Raw genomic sequence first — 23,809 nt, 5'->3', positions numbered from 1 at the left:
TCTGCCAGTTATTAACTGAATCACCTCGGACAAATCACTTTACGTTTTAGAGCGGTGCAGGCTGGTACAACTTGCCGCTCTCGTGGATACATTTTATATCTGTGCTGGCCCATGCAGTAGCCACTAGGTACATGAGGCTATCAAGCACTTGAAATATGGGTCGTGTCTGTGACTGAGGTACTGAATTTTTAATTGTAATTAATGAGGTCAGTATCTACCATCTTGGACAGCCCAGTCACCTGACACTAGTCTTCTCATCTGTTAAATGGGCTGAACCATCCCCTCTTCCTACATAGCTGACATGATAAAATGAAATGGTACATATGAAATGTTCAGCTCCTGGGCTGTCACCTCGTTCACCACTGCCGTCGAGTTGATTCCGACTCCTAGCGACCCCATAGGGTTTCCAAGGCTGTAAATCTCTACAGAAGCAGACTGCCACATCTTTCTCCCACAGAGCTGCTAGTGGTTTTGAACCTCCGACCTTTCAGTTAGCAGTCGATTGCTTTAACCAGGGCTATACCACCTGTACCACCAGGGCTCCTTGGCACCAAATGAGCAGTTAGTAAATGTCAGCTGTTGAAAACTCTGGAAGTAAAAGGTTTTGCAGTTTCTAAACTAAGCCAGAACACTTGATGTCTTATGTCCAACTGCTTTAAGAATTCGAGCACATCTTCCTTACCCTCTAGGATCCCAGGTCCCCAGTTTCCAGAGATGGGGGTGAGCCCTTTCTAATAAGCCAGTTCACATGATTGACTCTTCAGCCAGGCATCATGCTAAGGGATCTCTGCTGCACCTCACATGACCTTATTTATTTATTTATGTTGTGCTTTTAGGTGAAAGTTTACATTCGAGTTAGTTTCTCATACAAAAATTTATACACACATTGTTATGTGACCCTAGTTGCTCTCCCTGTAATGTGACAGCAAACTCTTCTTTTCTACCGTGAATTTCCCCTGTCCATTCAGCCAGCTCCTGTCCCTTTCTGCCTTCTCATCCCGCCTCTAGCCAGTAGCTGCCCATTTAGTCTCATGCATCTACTTTAGCCAAGAAGTACATTCTTTATGAGTATCACTTTCTGTTTTATAATTCAATCTAATCTTTGTCTGAAGAGTTGGCTTCAGGTATGGTTTTAGTTTGGGGCTAACAGAGAGTCTGGGGGCCATGTCTTCTGGGGTTCCTCCAGTCTCAGTCAGACCATTAAATCTGGTCCTTTTACTAGAATTTGAGTTCTGTACCCCACTTTTCTCCTGCTCCATCAAGGACTCTCTGTTGTGTTCCCTGTCAGGGCAGTCATTGGTGGTAGCTGGGCACCATCTAGTTCTTCTGGTCTCTGGCTGATGGAGTCTGTGGTACATGTGGCCCCTTTTGTCGCTAGGGCTCATATTTTCCTTGTGTCTTTGGTGTTCTTCATTGTGGTTTACTCCAGGTGGGTGGGACCAATTGATGCATCTTAGATGGCCACTTGCTAGCTTTTAAGACCCCAGATGCCACTCACCAGAGTGGGATACAGAACATTTTCTTAATAAACTTTGTCATACCAATTGACGTAGCTGTCCCCTGAAACCATGATCCCCAAGGCCCCTGCCCCTGCTACACTGTCCCTTGAAGTGTTTGGTTGTATTCAGGAAACTTCTTAGCATTTGGTTTAGTCTAGTTGTGCCGACTTCTCCTGTATTGTGTGTTGTCCTTCCCTTCACCTAAGATAATTCTTGTCTACTATCTAGTTAGTGAATTTCCCTCTGCTTCTCTGCCCCTCTCCCTGTCCTCATAACCATCAAAGAATGTTTTCTTCTGATGATCTTTTTTAAAAAAAAAAATTTTGTTGTCGTGGAATATATATGGAGTCCCTGGGTGGCGCAGACAGTTAAGCACTTGACTCCTAGCTGAAAGGTTGGTGGTTCAAACCACCTAGAGGCTCCTCAGAACAAAGGTCTGGCGATCTGCTTCTAGAAGGTCACAGCCTTGAAAACCCTATGGAGCACTTGTACACATGGGGTCACTATGAGTCAGGGTTGACTCAATGGCAACTAACAACAACTAATTTTGCTGTCTTAACCATTTTTAAGTATACAACTCAGTGACATTAATTATATTTATTATGTTGTGTGACCATCATCATGATCCATTTCTGAAACTTTTTCATCGTCCCAAACAGAAACTCTGTGCCCATTAAGTAGTAACACCCCTCTCCCCCATCTATGCATTTGCCCGTTCTAGATATTTCATATAAGTGGGATTGTACCTACTGTCTTCAGAGTTCATCCATGTCGTAGCAAGTATCAGGACTGCATTCTCTTCATGGCTGAGTAACAGTCCATTGTATGAGTGTACCACATAGGGTTTATCCCTTTATCTGTTGATGGACGTTTCAGTTGTTTCCGCCTTTTGGCTGCTGTGAAAAGTGCCGGAGTGAACGTTAGTGTACAGGCTTCTGTTTTCCCCTCTGCTCAAGTCTCTTGGAATGGAATTGCTTGTTTCGTTCTGTTGTATATAGGGTCACTGTGAGTTCTAACTGACTTAATGGCACCTAACAACAGCAACAACAATGGCAATTCTGCATTTAGCCCTTTGAGGAACCCTCACAGTGACCTTTTGAGGCATCTGTGACTATTATCCCCGTTGGCAGCAGGAAGCTGAGCCCGGCGCACAGAACCCAGCTCTGATGGACATCCGAGCCGAAGGTGGGAAGTGCTGTGCTTTCTCCTCATTGTGCTGGTGCTGGGGACCCCTGAGCTGGGCAGAGGAGGGCTACCCCCATGCCCTTTTTTTTATTTAAAAAAAAGGGACATAAATGCCCTTTTTTAAAAAAGAAAAAAAAATTATTTTGGTGAAAGAATGCACAACAGAGGAGGCCTGGTGTCACAATGGTGAAGTGCTCAGCTGCTAACCAATAGGTCAGTGGTTTGAACCCACCAGCAGCTCCATGGGAGAAGAGACCTGGCGATTTGCTCCTGTAAGGATTTATAGCCTTGGAAACCTTATGGGGCAGTTCTACTCTGTCCATAGGGTCCCTATGAGTCTGAATCGACTCCATGGCACACAATAACAATATACACTGCCAAAGACACACCATTTCAACAATTTCTATGTGTGAAATTCAGTGACACTGGTTACTTCTTCAAGTTGTACTACCATTCTTGTTGTCATTTTCCACATGATCCCACTAGCATTACCTTAAACCGACTGCCCCTAAGCTTCTCATCCAGCCTTTTCAAGTTGCCGTTGTCAATTTGATGTCACATAGATAATTTCTTTAGAAGAACACAATGTTCAGAGTAGACGTACTATTTAGAATAAGGTGTTTTTTGGTTCAAAGAAGACAGCAGGGGAAAATTTGTGTTGGAAGTTTGAAGTTTAATGTTTGTCCAAGTGACCTTTCTCACGGGGCTGCTCCCTGCTTCCTGCTTGAGATCCCCTTCCATCTTCTTTCCTTTAAAGACTTTCTTCCCAATATGAGCTTGCTGGACCCTACCAAACCTGGCAATCCTGGGCTAGATAAGCACTCCCATTCCTCTCTTCCCCGCATCTCACACACACATACCAGGTGGTGCGTGATTCCATGATCCCTCGGTCATTCCCAGCACGGCCAGCTAGGCGAGATGTGGTTTCCTGTGAACATCCTAGAATGAAAGGGCCTGTATGGGTGCAGACAGTACGTCCATTTGAATGGCATGGTACACTTCCCATGAGGCTTTAAAAACCCATTGTCGTCGGGTTGATTCTGACTCATAGCTACCCAGTAGGACAGAGTAGAGCTACCCCATAGGTTTTCCAAGGAGCACCTGGTAGATTTGAACTGTGACCTTTTGGTTAACAGCTGAGCTCATAACCACTGCACCACCAGGGCTCCCTACGGTAACATATTAAGGATTATATGAAGATTTCCTTGAGGTGATGCTCCATGTCTTTTTATTTTTACGTCTACTGTGCCTTGCAAAATGTACATGGTGGGTATAACTTTCATTAGGAAGCTGTTCTTTACCAAGTGCCACAGGCGGGGCAAATCAGGCAGAAACAACTCTTCATACCAGAGTTTGAAAACCAGTGGCCCTCAAGCTATATCTGACCTGCAGACATTTTTTTGTTTGGCTGATGTGGTGTTCAAAACCATTTTTTAAAGCCAGTATTTAAAATTGCAAGAATTTGCATAAAATCCAATCTCTCTGGCTTGTCTTGAAAATTCATAATTACTGAACACACTGAGCTCAGTTCCTGTCTGGCAACAATGGATGGGAGCTGCTTCCCATTAGATCCCACTGGTACCTTCATGCATTTCCATCACCGGCCTGGGGGTACCCAAATTTTGGCTCCATACTTCAGTCCAAGAGCATCCTGAGCCCAAGGCCACCAGCCAGGAAGTGGGGGTGGAGCTGGGGTTCCAGCTCTCCCACTGCAGAGGGCCCCTTTCTGTAAAGGAACTATCAGTGTGGAGAAGTTCCTAAGTGAAGCAGACTGGGTTCAAATTTTGACCCGACCACTTGTGTTACCGAAATAAGGTTCTTGCCTCTCACTGGTCAAGAATGAACAGGTAAGGCACGTAGTTTTCCACATGAGCAAAGTTTTATTGAAGAGGTTTGCAAGTGGAGACAAGGAGGGCCTAGAGCAATGCATACCCCCATCTCAGAACAAAAGGTGGGCCTGAGTTTTTAAAAGTTCTTGGGCGGGAAAAGATCATATTTATTCATAGACACAGGTGGGCGTATGTTAACTAAGGTGCACAGCAGCTTTCCAAGATGGCTCCTGTCCCGGAGGCCTCTGGGATTCGTAGCAGGACTTATTGTGGGGTGTCACGTTTGCGCAGTCTCCTGCTCTCCAGGTTCGATTCCCGCGCTGAGGCTGTAGCTCCTCACTGCCCCTGGTGGAAGGTCACACAGCTGGTCACAGGTGGATGTTCTGCGCATGTCCCCGGGCCTGGTTTTCTCCATCTGCTTCTGAAAGGCAACTTTAAAGAAGTTTTTGGGCTATTTTTAGATACCCTGTCCCATTGTTCTGGGGGGATGGCTTTGTTTTCTGTGCCCTGGCCCGTTTCTGTTACTTTGTTTGCAGATTTGGGGGCCCCTCTGTTCTCTGTCTTACTAAGTCTCTAGGTTCCACCTCAACCCCCATTTACCTCCCTGATAAATAAAAAAATAGTATAGTCTATTTCTCTTTTACTTGCTTCTCTTTTTTTTCTAACCACACCAGTCTCTTCGCTAGTTATGGAACAGGCACCTTCCGATCACAGGGCCTTTGCTTCCTGTCTTACTTGCTGTGTGACCCTGGGCAAGTGGTCTAACCTCTGAGTTTTAGTTTCCTGTTCTGGAAAATTGTGATAATTAGAGTACCTACTTTAAGTGGTCTTTGTGACATTAAAAGAAAATCCATGAGAAATACTTAAAAATACTCAGTATATTTCAACTATTATTGTTACTAACATTATTTTATTAAACACAAGTCCATCTGTTCTTTTGGCCCAGGTTTGTTAAAGGCTTTCTCCAGTTTTTGATGTCATCAAAATTGTTCCTTTTTTTTTTTCCACGTGTACATGCACACACACACACATAAACCTCGGTGTACTTTGAATATTTTCTGTATTTTGGCAAATCGTAGGATTGAAGCGAACAAGTGAATCCTGCAGCAAGGAGGAGAATCCTCGTGTGTCATGAATCATCCTCTCTGCGTGTGATTCCTTTTGTACTTTCAGATCCTGGTCCGTCACCTTCCTTAGAGTGAGGCTTGTTTGCAATGTGTTCTTGTTTGAGAAAGCATTGCAAGTGACTCAGTTATTTTTTTCTCTCTGCCCCCTGCCCTAGTGCTTTGGAAAGTCACTGATTGAACTTTGGCATTTGCCTTGCAGCTCTTTTTTGGGGGAAGTGTTATGTGCTGATGTAGTTCTTTTTCTGGTTCTCTGTCTTATGTGTGCGTGGGGGAGGCGGGTGTTCTGTATTTTGCTGCAATACACAGATCTGGCCACAAGAGGGCAGAGGTACTCCACAACCTTTTTCTAGAATAGCTATCCATACCAAACCCAACCGAACCCAGTGCGGTCGGGTTGATTCCGACTCATAGTCACCCTATAGGACAGGGTAGAACTGCCCCATAGAGTTTCCAAGGACTGCCTGGCAGATTCACACTGCCGACCCTTTGGTTAGCAGTCGTCGCACTTAACCACTACGCCACCAGGGTTTCCTATCTATCCATCCATAGATACTGAAAATCATTATTTAAATAATAAAATCTATAAAAAAAATTTAGAAAACTGTTAAGTGATATAAGATGAAGGCTCTTACACACACATATATAGCCATAGATGCATAAACAGAGGTTTGACGATTTTGAGATGTATTTGTATTTTGATGTCTAGGGAGGTATTGTTTTGGAAAAGGTGAGGGAAGGGGTTGCCGGTAGCAGTGAAGGGATGCCTGCTCAACACATTTATAGCGAGAGATTCTTCGTCTCTGTGTCCAGCCCATCTCTTCAAATGCCCCTTTCCACACTCTATGCTATACCCCAGCCTTACCACTGGGTCTTAGAACACAGAGCTTGCGTCCCATGGTTCAAGCACAAATCCTGTTTCATTTCTAGCCTTGAGCCACCCACACAGTTCAGTCCCTTATCTCTTAGAGTTTCCGAAGACCCAGTATGAACCCCAGATCCTGTGGCCAGAGAAGAAGGGAAGCAGACCGGAGAACAGCCACCAGGAGACCTGAGGTGTCCAACTGGCTGTGCTGAGTTCACCCTGCGATTTTGGACGAATCACTATAGTCCAGAAAATGCTTATTGAGAAAAACAGGAGACACTGAGCCCATTTAGTGATGAATAGGATGGGACCCTGTCCATAAGGAGCTCAGAAGCTGGATGGGAAGCCTAACTATTGCCATTTATGGAGTGCTGACTATGTCCTAAGCATGTGTACTACCTTTTGAGGTATGTTTGTTGCTAGACAAAAGGTTGGAGGTTTGAGTCCACCCAGATGTGCCTCGAAAGAAAGACCTGGTGATCTACTTTAAAAAATCAGCCATTGAAAACCCTGTGGAGTGCAGTTCTACCCTGACACACTTGGTGTCACCATGAGTTGGGGTTAACTTGAAGGCAACTGTTTTTTTTCAAATGAGGTTTAGACATCCCCATTTTACAGATGAATAAAGTGAGGCTGAGAGAGGTTAAGTGAATTGTCCAAGGTCATCTAGCTAATGAGTGACAGAAATGGGGTTCAAATCCAGAGGTGTCTGGCCTCAGAGTCCAAGCCCCCCAACCGTTGTGCAAAGCAGCCATCTACACAGTGCTGTGTACTCCACAAAGAACCACTAGAGGGCAGCATAGAGGCTTGATGTTTGCCTCCCCTTAGGCCTTTACAGTCTAGTTACCCTTCTCCCTGTCTTCCCCTAGGAAATCACCCCTGGCCAACTGAGTCTGGAGGACCTCTTGGAGATGACGGATGAGCAGGTGTGTGCAACTGTGGAGAAATACGGAGCCAATCGGGAGGAGTGTGCCCGCCTCAACGCCTCTCTCTCCTGCCTCAGGAATGTCCACATGTCAGGTGAGCCTGTCTGAGGTTGTAGGGTATTTGGTACCAGATAATTAGGGTCCAGAATCTGAAATATCGGGTATGCATTGGGGTTGTTGTTAATTGTCATCGAGTTGGCTCCAACTCATAACGACCCTGTGTACAACAGGGCAAAGCGTTGCTTGGTCCTGTACCTCCTTAACGACTGTTGGTACGCTTGAGTCCAGTGTTGAGGCCACTGTGTTGGACAATATTCTTGTGATCTGTAGGGTTTTTATTGACTAATTTTCAGAAGTAGGCCTCGAGGACTTTCTTTCTAGTCTGTCTTTGTCTGAAAGCTCCTCTGAAACCTGTCCACCATGGGTGGCCCTGCTGGTATTTGAAATACCAATGGCATAGCTTCCAGCATCATACAAGCCACCATACAAGCCACCACAGTAGGACAGACTGACAGATGAGTCACTTTCTGCATTTTAATTTTAACCTTTTCTGGGTAGTTTAGTTTCCCAGAGCTGTCATAACAAAGTACCACAGATTGGGCAGCTTAACACAACAGAAACTTACTTTCTCAGCGTTCTAGAGGCCAGCAGTCTGATACAGGAGTCAGCAGGGTTGGTTCTGAGGCTCTGATAGAGAATCTGTTCGCTGCTCCTCTCCTAGCTTCTGGTGGCGGCCTGCGATCCTTAGCGTTTCTTGCCTTGTAGTTAAATCACTCCACTCTCTACCTCTGTTTTCACCTGGCCTCCCTTCTGTGTCTCTGTGTTTCAGGTCTCCCTCTTCTTTTTCTTATTAGAACACCAGCCACGGCGTTTAATGTCCACCCGAAATCCAGGGTGAGCATATCTTGAGATCCTGAACCTAATTCCATCTGCAAAGACCCTTCCCCCAAATAAAGTCACATCCACAGGTTCTGGGGTTAGGGTTTGGATGTGTCTTTTTTGGGGCCCACTATTCAATCCCTCACATTGTAGGTGTGATTTTTTGGATAGGTGTCTGTCTCCCTGCTAGACTGTAAGCTGCATGAGGGTGGGGATTGTACCTGCTACTGATCACCATTTTATTATGACTGTGTAGCTCAGTATCCAGCACATAGGAAAGGCTCAATAAATGTGTGAGTAAACACATGGCCTCCCTCGCCTGCCCTGTGAAAACCCACCAGTGCCTTACCAGGCATATTCTTTGCGGATTGCAAAGCGCTTCAGGGTTTGACTCTTAGTTAGAGCCCCACTGATCAGATTTTGATTAAAAAAAAAGAAAAATTGCCATCAAGTCGATTTCAACTCACAGTGACCCTATAGGACAGAATGGAACTGTCCCATAGGGTTTCCAAGGAGCAGCTGATGGATTTTGAACTGCCTCTCTTTTGGTTAGCAACCTGAGCTCTTAACCACTGTGCCACCAGGGCTCTGAATATAATAGGTACTTAGTTATACTAACTACTTAGAGTATCCTGAATAAGGCCTGAATTTCAGTTCTTTATACACGTGCCTCTGCCTAGAATTTCCTTTCTCCTTTGTCCTCCTGGTGAATTCCTGCTCATCCTTAGGGCCAGCACAAGGCCTAGGTCTCTGTGTGCCTTTCCTGGGTGCCACGGAATGAGCTGACCATTCACCCTTGGCCACCAGAATACCACGTACCTCCAGGGACCTGCAAGGTCAGCACTGCTGGCCCCTTCCCCCGTCTCCAGCCTCAACTCCTGCTGTTCCTGTCCTTGCTCTACTCCAGCTGCACTGGCCTCCTTGCTTTCCCACGATCCCTCTTGCCTCAAGGCCTCTGCACTTTGTTGAATTAGTAAATAAATGGATGGATGAATGAATGAATGAATGTTTCTGTCACAAATTGACCACGTCTTTTAGTGATTCTCAGTTTCCTTGTCTGGCTCCCTCATCTGACTGTGACCTCTCTGAATGCAGCCCCAGTATGTTGCTTACCCACCCTGGTAGCCCCAGCACCTTGGCCAGGTTGTGTTTGTCCAAGGCAATACAAAACAGCTCTTTGATGCTCTTGTGTGTTTCCACCAGAGGGCAGCAGTGAGCCATCTTTGAATAGCCCTTCATGTTTTAAAATCTCTCCTTGCCTCACAGTTGAGGAACCCTGGTGGTGCAGTGGTTAAGAGCTCAGCTGCTAACCAAAAGGTTGGCAGTTCGAATCCACCAGGTGCTCCTTGGAAACACTATGGGGCAGTTCTACTCTGTCCTATAGGGTCGCTATGAATCGGAATCAACTTGATGGCAACGGGTTTGGTTTTTGTTTTTGTTTTTTTCACAAATGAATTGGTTCCTTGAAGCTTCTAACCATCTTGGGAACTGGAGGTTTCTATCAGTTCCTACCCTTCTTCTTAACCAAAACAGTTATCCCAACTTAGGCAGCAAACTAGCATCATTTCCACCAGACTCTTACTCCTTGAGAGTCGTGACATACCCATCTTGGTATCCCTAGCCCTCAGGCCAGAGCTGGCATTTTCTGGAGCAAGGAAATCAGGTATTTTAAATTCTGGTGTGTAGTGGGCACTCAGTGCTTGTTTGTTAAATGATGAGGAATACAAGTTTTATTGATAAACTCAGGTAGAGACCAAGTAAATCGAAGTCAAGAAGCTTTTGTTTCTGGTCAGGTATGTGTTCTCTCTCTGTCTCTCTAAGGGGCAGCTTTATTTTAGAGTTATTGACTATCGTCTCAGTTTCTCTTTGCTTTTGGGGGGATGTCTTCATTTCCCAGTCCCTGGTGGTGCAAATACTTAATGTTCTCGGCTGCTAAAGGAAAGGTTGGAATTTCACATTTATACTGAGGTGCCTTGGAAGAAAGGCCTGGAAATCTGCTCCCAAAAGTCAGCCATTGAAAAAAACCCTATGGAGCACAGTTCTACTTTGACACTCATGGGGCCACCATGAGTCTCAGTCAACTGAATGGCCAATGGTAGCTTTCTCTACTTCCTCACTGCTCAGGGAGCTGCACACACAGGAAACCTTGGCCCTTCCTTCCCTTCTCCTCTGCCTGGATCCTGGTTGGCTGCACCCTCTCCAGGTCCTTCTCCTGTGCACCAAGGCGGGCAGCTGGCAGCCAGGAGAAAACAGCATTCAGAGTGGCCCTGAAACAGAACAACCTCAGATGCTCTCTAGATTTTTCCTGGATTGGGCTTTGGGTGAAGCCCACCAGAACCCTGCCTTCCTCCATAGAGTCTTTGACTAGAACAAAGAGTGGAGCCAGTCTTGATTGTCCTATTGTTTGTTCCACTTGGACTGTAACGCGGGGAAGGCAGAGAGAGCCAAGGGAGAAGCTGCCCTCCGGAAACCACACCAGGGTCTGGCCTGTTAGTGCTTTGGTGTCCTTCCCTCCCCCTTTGTTTACATTCCCCAGCTCTCCAGTTCTGTGGGCTGGGGTGCGGGGGGGTGGGGGGGTGGCGGTGACAAGAATTGCATTCAGGTACGAAACACTGTGTTAAGACGCATGGTTGCAAGTGACAGAAGGCTAACGTGAATGAGCTTACACAAAAACGGCTTACTCATTCACTCTATAAATTTAGCCAACACCATCTCTCTTCCTGTCTCTGTGGGGGCACTAGGGATGTAGTGGTAGATAAGATGACCGGGTTCCTGCTCTCTTATTTCCATCCAGTGGGGTAGCTGCCAGCCTTATGTGGCAGTTTATACTTATATTGATTAAAATGAAATTGGCTTAAAACTCAGTTCCACAGTCACACTAGCTACATTTCAGGTGCTCAGAAGACACACGTGACTAGCAGCTCTCCTATTGGATGGCACATTTCTAGAGTAGTCCATCATCGCAGAAAGTTCTTTTGCACAGCGCTGCTCTAGAATGTATCTTGGGAAACAATAAATAAGAAAAGTAAGGAATAGTGATCAGCTCTACACAGAGTATTCAGATAGGGTGATATGATGGCGATGGTACCGTAATTTCGTGAGTTAGAGCCGCCTACCGCAAACAGCCAATTCCTGAGACAGGGCTGAGGTGGGTAGCAAGAGCTTTGTTATATATACCGGTATGTGGAGACAGAGGGGATGCTCTCCTCCTAAAGCTGTCTGTCTCAAGGAACTATACTCCAACTGGGGTCTTATAGGAAAAGGGGGACATGGGTTTTAGGAGCCTGTGGCATGTCCATTCTCTTTCTGTTTGGTTTCGGTAGTCATATTTCAAACATGTTGATTTTTTTCTTGCCATTATCCCATCAGCCCAGGGGGTGGCTGGCGCCATCCTTCATCCTGTTTGACAGGTCTAGATTGCTATCACTTGTTTTTCACCATCCTAGGGGAGACATTAGTTAACATTTAACTTTTAGGGGAGTTAATCTTCCTTAAAGTAAACTGATTGTAACTTTAAGAGACAGGCTAGGGAAAGGAAAAATGGCGCAGGTTTTGTTCAAGTTATGGCTGAGTACCTTGTTTCAGCAACTAGCTAACTAGCTTTGATGGAGTGATCAGAGTGAGCCTGTGAGTCAGGATTCCATGTATTAAGAGACTTATGATAGGAACTGGCTTACAGAATTGTGGGGCTGGCTAGGTAAGTCTGAAATTCATAGCGCAGGCTGTCAGGAAGGCAGGCTGGAACTCTCAGGTGTGATTTAAAGCTGCTTTCCATAGGTGCTGTCCTGGTAGCATAGTGGTTAAGTGCTATGGCTGCTAATCAAGAGGTCGGCAGTTCGGATCCACCAGGTGTTCCTTGGAAACTAGGGGGCAGTTCTACTCTGTCCTATAGGGCTGACTATGAGTCAGAATTGAATCGGTGGCAGTGGGTTTGGTCTTTTTTTTTTGGTCCGTAGGTGGAATATCTTGTTCAGGGAAGCCTCTGTTCTGCTACTAGAGCCTTTCAACTGATGAATTCAGGCCTGCTGCCATTTTTTAGGCTAATCTTCCTTAAAGTAAACTGATTGTAACTTTAACCATGTTTATAAAATACCTTGAAAGTGGCACCTAGATTAGTGTTTGATTGAATAACTGGGGACAGTAGGTTAGCCAGGAGCCCTGGTGGAATATCTTGTTCAGGGAAGCCTCTGTTCTGCTATTAAAGCCTTTCAACTGATAATTCCATCCCACCCAGATCATTTGGGCTAATCTTCCTTACTTAAAGCAAACTGATCGTAGGCTTTGACCATATTTACTAAATACTTTCAAAGCAACACCTAGATTAGTGTTTGAATAACTGGCTACTATTTTTTTTTTTTTTTTAAAGGTTAGCCTGAGCCTACTCTGTCCACTCTGTCCTGTAGGGCCACTATGAGAAGGAATCAACTCGATGACAGTGGGTTTTATAGAAACCCTGGTAGCGCAGTGGTTAAGCACTCAGCTGCTAACCAAAAGGTCTGCAGTTCGAACTTACCAGCTGCTCTGTGGGAGAAAGAGGTGGCAGTCTGCTTCTGTAAAAATTAAACCAAAACCAACTCATTGCTACTGAGCCAATTTTGACTAAAAGCAACACTATAGGACAGAGTAGAGCTACCCCCATAGGGTTTCCAAGGAGTGGCTGGTGGATTCAAACTGCTGACCTTTTGGCTAGCAGCCGATCTCTTAACCACTGCACCATCAGGGCTCCCTATAAAGACTAAAGCCTTGGAAACCCCATGGGGCAGTTTTACTGGCCTGGAAGGGAACAGGTTAATGCGCCAACATCATGATACTGGCATTGCCGGAAACTGGGAGATGGTTCCAGTTCATTACATTGCCATTCGCCCAGTGGCTGCTTGCTTCGTTTAATTATTTTCTGGAATACTGACTTGTAATCTTGTATGAGAATTATCCAAGCTATTGTTTGGGTCAGGGGAAAAAAAAGGCACCATTTTGACCATAATTTTACCCACATTTGCACATTATTCAGTATTCTTAGAAATGATACATAGAAAAAAATCTAAGAGGAAATACACTTGGATATGTAGAGTAGTTATTTTTGGATTAGGGAGATTATTATTTCTCTTTTGCTTGTCTGCATTTTCTTTCTCTCTGGACGGTAAACAAGAAGATACGTAATTTATACAAAAAGAGGTCAAAGGAAAAAAAAAACTCGAAAAACACTTGTGATGTTTTCCTTAGGTCTGTGGGTGCCTGGTGCTCAGACTGAAGATTTGAATAGTTTCATTGATTAAACCCTCTTCTCCCACCTTTTCAAGAAGGAAACATTTCTGGGCTGTATCTTCCTGCTGTAAACCTTCCCTTGGCTCAGTCAATGCCTTTTGATGCCTCAAGATGTAACATAAATGCTACCACCACCAAGAAGCCTTCCTTGATTACTGGGAGCAGGGTTTGCCCCTGCTCTAATCCTGTGTTACCCTTTGGGCAATTTATCTTGTAGTTGTTTTAACATCTCAGATTGTAAATTCATAGATAGCGGGAGCCATCTTTTAACAACAACAGCAAAAAACAATTAAACGCATACTCTGTGTCAGGCGCTGTTCTAAGCTGATTTTAAGAGCTGAGCCACTTAATTTTCAGGACAATCGTGAGGGAGGGGGACTGTTGTGTTCCCAGTTTTTCACATTAGAGAACCAAGGTACAGAGAGGTGACCTGCCTGGCCCAGTAAACTGTGGGGCCAGGGCTTGAGCTTGGACTGATCCCCGGCCTAATACTCCCTCAAAGTACTTAGCACAGTAACGAGAGTATCACTGAAAAATCAGCAAACACATGAATTTTTTTCATTTAAGTGTGAAAATTATGCCCTTGGAGGGGAAGACTAGAGCAACTGTAGATTTGCCTTAGAAAGCAGAAGTGAGGGGAAGGCCGTCTGTCTATAATTCAGCTATGGGATAGAGTGGGAGCGGTAATAAGCAGTTACGCTCTTTAAGGCAGAGATTGGCAAACTATAGCTGGAGGGCCAAATTCAGATGTACATCTGCTTTTGTAAATAAAGTTTTATTGAAACAGAACCGCATCCATTTATTTACAGATTTTCTTTGACTCTCTTCACACTGTTGTTGTTGGGTGTCATTGAGTCGATTCTGACTCATAACAACCCCAGGTGACAGAGTAAAACTACCCCATAGGGTTTTCTCGGATGTAATTTTTATGGGAGCAGATGGCCAGGTTTTTCTCTTGCAGAGCCGCTCAGTGAGTTTGAACCACCAACCTTTTGGTTAGCAGCTGAGCTCTTAACTATTGTGCCACCTGGGCTCCTTGTCTTCACACTACAACAGCAGGATTGAGTCATGTGACAGAGACTGTGTGGCCCACAAAGCCTAAAATATTTACTATCTGGCTCTTTACAGAAAAAGTTTGCTGACCCCTTGCTGTAAAAGACCTGGCAAGAAAAAAAAGAATATTATTAAAACAAATAAACACATGTCAAAAACTAGGAGAGATTTCATAAAGAATTTCTTTTGTGGCTAGGGGAATAAATGCATGAAGAGGTTGGGGAGGCAGCGTCTGCCGTGAAGAAGTCTCTGGGGAGAGAGAATTGGTATTTGACACAGTGGTATAGCATTTATGTGAAGCTACCGTTTATTAAGCACTTACTATATTTTTTTATATGTTGAGTCCTAGGAGCAGTGGCAGAGGGGAGGGAGGTGAGACAGAAAGGGCTGGAAGGATGGATATGCCCAGAGAGGTTAAGTGACTTTCCCAGGGTCACACAGCTAGTACCTGGCAGAGCCTCCACAGAAACCCACGTGGGTCTCACCCAAAGTGTGTGCCTTCGCCATGCAGTGTCCTACGCTCTGACTTTTCTTGTCTGTTCTCTGCCAGACTGTGAGTTGTTTGGTGGTGGGACCACACTTCATTTTCTCTGGAGGGCCGTGTACAAGGACGTTGTCTTGGAAGTCCTGGCTGAACAAGCCTGCAGTTCTCTTTGGGCTGGTGTGTCCCACCATCCCAGCAGGATTCTCAAAGTGAGGTTTCCTCACTTTCCAAATTCCCCTACTGACTTCATGTCTCACTGAAAAAAGAAACAAAAAAACCCAAACCAAAAAATAGTTGCCGTCAGTCAACTCCGAGTCATAGTGACTGCATGTGTGTCAGAGTAGAGCTGTGCTCCGTGGGCTTGTCAGTGGCTGATTTTTCAAAAGTAGATCACCAGGCCCTGCTTCTGAAGTGCCTCGGGGCGCACTGAAACCTCCGAACTTTAGCCTTTCACACCACCCAGGGGCCCCTCACTTGCGAAAGGAAACCTGAAATGCCCTCCTTTCCCCAGTCACACAGAAAACCTGGTACTCCGAGTTGGGGCGAAGTGGAGACTATACTTTCCAAACCACAGTGAGCCCTAGCCTTGAGAACAGAACTCAGTTTAGCTTCGTCATCTGATCATTTTCTTCCTTTAGTTTGTCCCTTCTCTGGGGTAGAGACGCATTGTAATTGGATACCAGGCCGCCCTTGGCGACTGGAACTGACAGATTGTTTTCAAGCTCTGCCTTCTAAAGACTTTTGACCTTCCTCATCATGGAGGGTGGAAGAACTGAGTGTCAGGCTGTATTTTTCCTTTAAACCTTTGGCTTTTTGCTTTAAAAAAGTAGGGCCAAGTAGCTGCTGGGCTAGAGACACCAAGATGCTTTTTCCTCCTGGTATTTGCCTTGGACTCCATCCTACATAGGCTGCTTCTTGGTGATGCAATGTCGCGCTCGGCCACCAGGAGGCGCTGCTTGATGAACTTTCCGTAGGTGAGAAGCCTAGGATACTCAAGAGCTGCAGAAAAGATGTATAAGATGTATAATAATTTGCAAAGTGAAAGACACTGTTGCCTGATCAACTCAGCTTTCATAGAAGGGAAAACCAAATCCCAGAGAAGAGAAAAGACTTGGCCGAGCTTCAGTGGGGATCTACCAGTTGTTGTCAAGTCGACTCTGACTCACGGGGACCCCATGTGTGTCAGTGTAGCGCTGTGCTCTGGAGGATTTTCAGTGGCTGAGTTTTTGGAAGTAGATAGCCACGCCTTCCTTCTGAGGCACCTCTGAGTGGACTCGAACCTCCAACTTTTCAGCTAGCAGTGGAGTGTGTTCACCGTTAGCACCACCCAGGGACTCCAGCAGGGAGCGTGTGTGGGCTTAGTTCTATGTCACAGGCAGAGAATTCTCAGCAGGCTGAAAAGCAGGGGAAACCTGTAGGATCTTTTCCTTGCTGGCCTTGGAGGGCCTGGGCAAGCTCAAGATGTCCGGTCACCTGCAGTCTGCTCAGTTGGGGTTGAGCTGCCCCTAATCTTCCTTTAGTGTTCATGTCTCCCGGCCACACTGCAAGCAAGGCCAGATAAGAGGAGAAAACAAGCTGTAAAGAAGAAACGTCCCTTGAAATTCATTCTCCAAATAATAACTAGTGGAGCCGCAAAGGGAGCTCTCAGCAGACAAGGAAAACCGAGGCAGTGGAGTGGCTTGATCTCTCTGGAGACTTCTAGAAAGGGCTTGGGGCCAGATTTGGGACAACTCTAGCTGTGTAGGAGCCCTCCTGGAAGCTGCTAATAGAATGGCTATGAAGAGAAGCAGTCGGACTTCCTTCAATTGGAATTACCATCGGCCCTTGCGATGCGCCAGGCACTAGGGCACATGGGTGAAAAAAGACCTGGCCGCAGTAAGCAAGGGCCTGGGCTCCTGGCTCCTTTTCCCCGCTGGCCTGGTCAGCTCGTGGCGTAATCAGAGACATGTGAGTTATAAGCCTGGGACGTGAGTCTGGGCTGGTCCTCTTGTTGGCTGTGATGAAGCTGGACTAGCCTTTCCCCTTATCTTTGGAACAGGCATAATGATCCTTAAACCTCTCAGTGTTGTTGAGAGGACTAAATGGTGTGCATCTTTGCCTCTACCTACGCCTGTCTCCCCGATCTGAGCAAGACCTTACTTTGGTTCTAGAATAAACTGGAAACCATATGCCCCAAAGAGAATGGGCCAAGTCAGAGGTTTTGCTCCCTGCTGGTTATTAACTCCAGTGCTGGTGTTGCCTGCTCTTCCTCAGCCTGCTCCGGAAGACAGGATTCCTGGGCAGCTCAAAGGTCACAGGGCCTTGGCACTGGGGAAGCCACTCAGTGATGGATGTGGATAATAGAGCATTTTGCCTGCTCGACTTCTGCCTGAACCTGACGGAGCTACTGCCCCAGTCATGGCTGGTAGTGTTTCCATTCTTTTAAGTGTTTTGGCCACTCCTCAATTTGTCAGTTTGTTGTACTCTGGGGGCTTGCATGTTACTGTGATGCTGGAAGCTATGCCACTGGTATTTTAAATACCAGCAGGGTCACCCATGGTGGACAGGTGTCAGTGGAGCTGCCAGACCAAGACAGAGAAACAAAAAAGGCCTAGAGATCTACTTTTGAAAATTAGCCAACGAAAATGTTATGGATCACAACAGAGCCTAGTCTGACTTGCTTGCTTTGGACCCATCATCAGGGAGGGTCACTTGCTGGAGGAGGACATTGTGTTTGGGGAAGTAGAGGGCTAGTGAGGGCGGGGGAGACTGTCAGCAGGACAGGCTGGCACAGTAGCCACAACCATGGACTCCAGCACGCTGGCAATCGTGAAGATGACACAGGACCGGGCACCATCTTGTTCTGTTGTACATAGGGTTGCCAGGGGTCGGAGTCGACTTGAGGCTCTCTTTCTCTGTCTATTTTGGGGCAGAAAAAGGTATTGTAATCACAATCTTCTTTTAACAATATTTGAGACATTGGGAAAGGGATCCCACAGTCTTTTATAGAAACACATTTGGATCTGGGTAATCCTTTGTTGTGGGGCGGTCCTGGGCATTGTAGGATGTTCAGCAGCATCCCTGGGCTCCTCCTACTAGATGCCAGTAGCTTCCCCCCCTCCCCAAATTGTGACAACCCAGAATGTTTTTGGACATGGCTGAATGTCCCCTGGGGGCAGAATCGCTGCTGGTTGAGAACGACTGACTTGGCTTGTCCTTAGTGCTCCCGAAATGTAGCTGCTGTTGTGATGACGATGATGACAATGACGACGATGATGACAGCTTAAGCATCCTAAGGCCAGATGAAAGCCAGGAGATTTTGCGCAGACGGAGGTTCTGTAAAAGCACAGAAAGCTGTAATTGAGTTGGAGTTTGACTTATACCCAGAGCGCAATTTTCCCAGGGGTCTCTGGTCAAATTAACAGGAACCAGATGAAAGCTGTGAGCCTTGGTGTCCTCTCTTCCTTCTTACACGCACACACAGAGCGCACATATGCAAATGTACACATAGCACACACACGTATATGCATGCATGTATGTGCACATGTACACACATAGCATGTAAACATGCACACGTGGAAATGTATGCACAGCACATGGGCATGTACACACATGCAGAAATGTGTACACGTCACACACATGCACACCACCTACACGTACATACATGCACTCACATATATGCACACACACGCACAAGCTCTCCCTCTCTCCCCAGGGACCTTGTTCAACTTTTTCAGTTTTATAGGTAAACAGCTCCCGATCGCCATTTCCTTGAGGAAATACACCGGGGAAGGCGGTAAGAGTAGGCGGAGCGGGGCCTGGGGCTAGACGCTTGGGTTCTGACCCCCCCCATCGTCCCCCCAACCTCCTCTAGCTGTGGGAGTGTGGACAAGCCACACCGGCTCTGCAGGTCTGGTTCCCTGGGGGCAGGATGGCTGCCGTATAAACCCTTCCCCCGGGGCTCCTCTGTGGGCTTGGGCCAGGTCAGTGAGCCTTCAGCAGTGACCGTATCCTGCCATGCTGGAGCGCTCCTGTGGTTTACACCATGGCTTCCCCGTCTGTATCGTTACTGCACTCATCGACATAGCGCCTTGCTGGCACATTTTCACATTCCCTAAGCCTAAAACCTGTGTTCCCACCCTTGTACTGCCTGCTTCTTCTGCCTGGTGCATTTTTTCTGCGTGGCTGGCGCGCTCTCATTATTTGGGTCTCCGCTCAGATGTCACGGGACACATTCAGTGCGTGGGATTAGGATTGTCATGATCCCCACCGTCATTCTTCATAGACAGGGGAGCACGGGGGCTGGGAGCGTCTGGGGGCTTCGTACAGCCTGGGCCAGGGCAGGAGGAGCTGCCTGGAAACAGGGCTATCCATGCCATGTTCTGAGAACGACAGGCGGTGTTTGCATGGCTCCACTCCCTTCCTGGGCTGGTTATTTTGTCTTACTGCACATCAAATGCCAAGTCTCAGATCTGCTCTTTTTTTTTTTTTTCTTTTCGTTTCCCCAAATCATCGTAGCTCAGAAATATTTTTTTTGGCAATATCTTTTTGGACCATTTTGTGTTGTGAAAACTGCCTGTAAATTTTCAGTTCCGAAGTCAGTAATGTACACACGCTGAGAAAAGTGTACCTTTTTTGTTTTTTCTTTTGGAAAGAAGAATGTAGTATGTTGGGAAAATGCCAGAACCCAACCCAACTGCATCCACTTTCCTTTAGTCCTTAAGCCAATGACCAGAGGGTGAAACAGGACCAGTACCAGTTGCTGTCAAGTCAGCTCTGACTCATGGCGACCCCGTGCATGTCAGGGTAGAGCTGCACTCCATAGAATTTATCAATGGCTGATTTTTCAAAAATAGATTGCCAGGCCTTTCTTTTGAGGTGCCTCTGGGTGGACTCGAACCTGTAACCTTTTGGTTAGTAGTGGAGTGAGTTTGCACCACTGGAGAACATAAACATCCAAGGAGAGAGACCCATGGGGAAGGAATGCTTTTTAAATCTCCACTTTTCCACATTCATTGGCACCATGAATATTGGGAAAAGACCACTCAGCACTGCTAACTGAAAGATTGGCAGTTTGAGTCCACCTGGAGGCACCTTGGAAGAAAGGCCTGGCAATCTACTTTTGGAAAATCAGCCATTGAAAACTCTACGGAGCACAGTTCTACTCTGACACACATGGGGTCACCGTGAGTAGGAGTTGATTCCATGCCAACTGGTTCAGCTGGCTATTGTTGTTGTTGTTGGTTGCGGTCGAGTCAGTTCCAACTCATAGTGACCCTGTGTACAATAGGAAAAACACTGTCGAGTCCTACAGCATCCTCACAGTCGTTGCTATGTTTGAGTCCGTTGTTGTAGCCACTGTGTCAGTCCGTTTCACTGAGGGTCTTCCTCTGTTTTGCTGACCCTCTACTTTACCAAGCATGATGTCCTTCTCCAGGAACTGGTCCCTTCTGACAATACGTCCAAAGTATTTGAGACAAAGCCTCACCGTCCTCACTTCTAAGGAACGTTCTGACTGTACTTCTTCCAAGACAAATTTGTTCATTCTTCTGACAGTCCATGGTGTATTCAGTGTTCTTCACCAACACCATAGTTCAAAGGCATCAGTTCTTCTTCGGTCTTCCTTATTCATTATCCAGCTTTCACATGCATATGAGGCGATTGAAAATACCATGGCTTGGGTCAGGCGCACCTTAGTCCTCAAGGTGACACCTTTGCATTTTAACACTTTAAAGAGGTCTTTAGCGCAGATTTGCCCAGTGCAATATGTCACATGAATTCTTGACTTTTGCTTCCACGGGCGCTGATTGTGGATCCAAGTACAATGAAATCCTTGATAACTTCAATCTTTTCTCCTTTTGTCGTGATGTTGCTTGTTGGTCCAGTTGTGAGGATTTTTGTTCTCTTTATGTTGAGGTGTAATCCATACTGAAGGCTGTAGTCTTTGATCTTCATTAGCAAGTGCTTCAAGTCCTCATCACTCTCAGGAAGCAAAGTTGTGTCATATGTGTCTCGCAGTTTGTTAATGAGCCTTCCTCCAATCCTGATGCCGCGTTCTTTATTCATATTGTCCAGCTTCTTGAGTTATTTGCTGAGCATACAGATTGAATAAGTCTGTTGAAAGGATACAGCCCTGATGTACACACTTTCTGCTTGTAAACCACGTAACGTCCGCTTGTTCTGTTTGAGTGACTGCCTCTTGGTCTTAATATACAGGTTCTGCATGAGCACAATTAAGTGTCCTGGAATTCCCATTCTTCGCAGTGTTATCCATAATTTGTTATGATCCACACAGTCAAATGCCTTTGCATAGTCACCAAAACGCAGGTAAACATCTTTCTGGTACAGTATTGTCAGTGCCGGGCAGTAATTATCGTTCCTATTAAGCGTCTTCACCTATCTGATCTCATCTAATCCTTCCGGCAGTCCCACAAGGATTTTTTTATTCTCTGTCAACTTCATTTTCTGTGTGAGTCGAGTGCCCGATGTTCTTGGCCCCAATTTATAGATGAAGAAAGAAGAACGCCATCTAGATCACAAAGAGGCAGAGCAGGGAGCTGCGAGGGCTGCCCTTCCCTTGCCGGGGATGGGCCAGGCTAGGTTTCTGCTAGCCTGGAGCACGTAGAAAACTTCTCCTCTAGGGAAAGATAATGCCGAATGCTGATGGAGAGATACCATCAGCCAAAAAGTAGGACAGAAGAAGAAAGAGCTAAGAAGCTTCCTTCTGAAGTACATCTGTTGGGGAAGGGAAAGAAAGAGCACAATGAAACAAAGTCTGCCTGAACAGACATGATTTAATGCGGCAGGGGCGTACTGATAATAATATCAGGGAATTTCTTGCCTGGGGTAGGGGTGGGAGGGAAGGATTTGAATTTTCTTGCTCCACTAGTTCCCCAGGCGACAGGGCATGGGAGGAAGTTGGATTTTGGGACATGTCACATCTCTTTTCTTTTACAGTCATCTATTCATTTAATTAAATTTCTTTTGAGTTTTGTTTTTCCCTTGAGCTGAGTTTCTCCTCTGTTTTCTTTCTTTGCTAAGATGTCGGTTAGGTCAGGATTTATCAATAGAAATGACAGAATTAATAATAATAATCATAAAGTGGTCATAAAGCCCAAACAGCACCCCATCCTCTGTCATCTAAGTTTGTGGCTGAAGTCACATCTGTCTTTTCAGAGGAATCTGTCGTTAACTCAGAGCCGAGATTTTTGTTCTCTCCATGTCTGCCTCAGGGGTTTGAAGCTTGAAGTCTGAGAGAGTGCTGAGAAAATCTTTTTAATCATCCAGAAACTTCTGCAGCTTTCTTAGGAGGTGGCAGATCTTCCTCCCTCTTCCTCATCTTTTTTTTTTTTTTAATAAAGGGTTTCTGCTGTATTCTAGTCCTCCCAACTGTCTTTAGGGGAAAATAGAGGATGCCTTGCTGGGAGCGCACCTGACTCCTTTGTGCCACTTTAAGATGCATTAAATAGTCTAGTCCAAGGGTTGGCAAACTATGGCCCTTGGGCCACATCTGGCCAACTGCTTGCTTTTTGGAATAAAGCTTTATTGGGACACCACCACATCTATTCGTTTATCTGTTGAATTCATAAACACTTAATTCATTATGTATTGGCTACGGCTGTTTTGGCTCTGTAATAGCAGAGCTGAGTAGCTGCAGCTGAGGCCATATGACTGTTTCATCCATTACAGAAACAGTTTGCTGGCCGCTGGCTTAGTCCTTGACTATGGCCACCTATTGTTTTTCATTTGTTTCTAATGTATATGCTTGTTAACAAGTTGACTCATTCACTTAGTGCTTCATCAAACATTTATAGAACACTTTCTTTGTGCTAAGCCCCATTTAGGTACAAGGAGTTTAGAGATGAGCAGGCATGTTTCTTTTCTTGAAAGAATTATTGCAGCACAACCAGATACTAACAGAGGACTGTACTCACTGCAGTGGTGGCACAAAGGAGGAAACAGGCAGTGTTTTGGGGACTGAGTATAGAAGAAAGGGAAGTCTTCATAGAGGACAGGACATTTGAGATGGGTATAAAAGTGGAGCGTTACCAAGTGGCTCGAGAAGCACGGCCTTCCAGGCACAGGGAACAGACTGTAGTGAGACATGTGGGTGTAACAGAGCATGAACAACTCAAGGAGTTGGATGTCAGCCTGAAGGAAGGGTTAGGAGATGAGTAAAAGAGATGAGGTTGGTGAGAGAGTCCTCTATGGCACAGTTCCTGTCTTCGCAGTGAAGTACACATGGCAGTCAGGGGGCTAGCCACCCAGGGAAGAAGGAGTCCGATGCATTTCATAAAGGGAATTGGCAAGTCCCAGAGGGACATCCAGGTGGTCTGGATACTGAATGCTCTCTAGGGACCTGAAGCCAAGTCTTGGAAGTCCTAGAGTCACCACGATTGGGGCCAGTTGGCCACAGATACTGACTGTCCTTAGAACTCTGGACAGCTTGGCCACAAGGGCAGGTCCAGGGTTTGTACATTTGCTTTGTTTTGATAAAGGGACTGAGAGATCTGTGTTTCTTCATCTATGAAATTGGGATAATTGTAACACCCACTTCTTAGGACTATTTTAAGAATTTAATAAGCTATAATATATAAATCAAGTGTCTTGTAAACAGCCAGCACTCAATAAATGATTTAGTAATTAAATTACAATCCAGGGCAGCATTTTCCAAAATGCCCATCAAAAGATGTTGAGGGGTTTTACTTCAAAAAAAAAAAATCA

General features: G+C 45.8%; 1 protein-coding gene across 1 annotated transcript in view; it reads left to right on the top strand.

Annotated features, from left to right (window-relative positions):
- Window positions 1–23,809, top strand: part of KSR2 (kinase suppressor of ras 2) — a 404,388-nt gene that overhangs the window by 92,045 nt on the left and 288,534 nt on the right. Inside the window, exon 3 of the mRNA XM_049865565.1 lies at window positions 7,372–7,522. Within this exon, the coding sequence (XP_049721522.1) occupies window positions 7,372–7,522 (151 nt within the window). The remainder of the gene's footprint in view (window positions 1–7,371; window positions 7,523–23,809) is intronic.

The sequence above is a fragment of the Elephas maximus genome, chromosome 22, assembly GCF_024166365.1.
Source record: "Elephas maximus indicus isolate mEleMax1 chromosome 22, mEleMax1 primary haplotype, whole genome shotgun sequence".
NCBI classification, from domain to species: domain Eukaryota; kingdom Metazoa; phylum Chordata; class Mammalia; order Proboscidea; family Elephantidae; genus Elephas; species Elephas maximus.
Note: the sequence above shows the minus strand (reverse complement) of the source record. Positions and strands in the feature narration are given on the sequence as shown.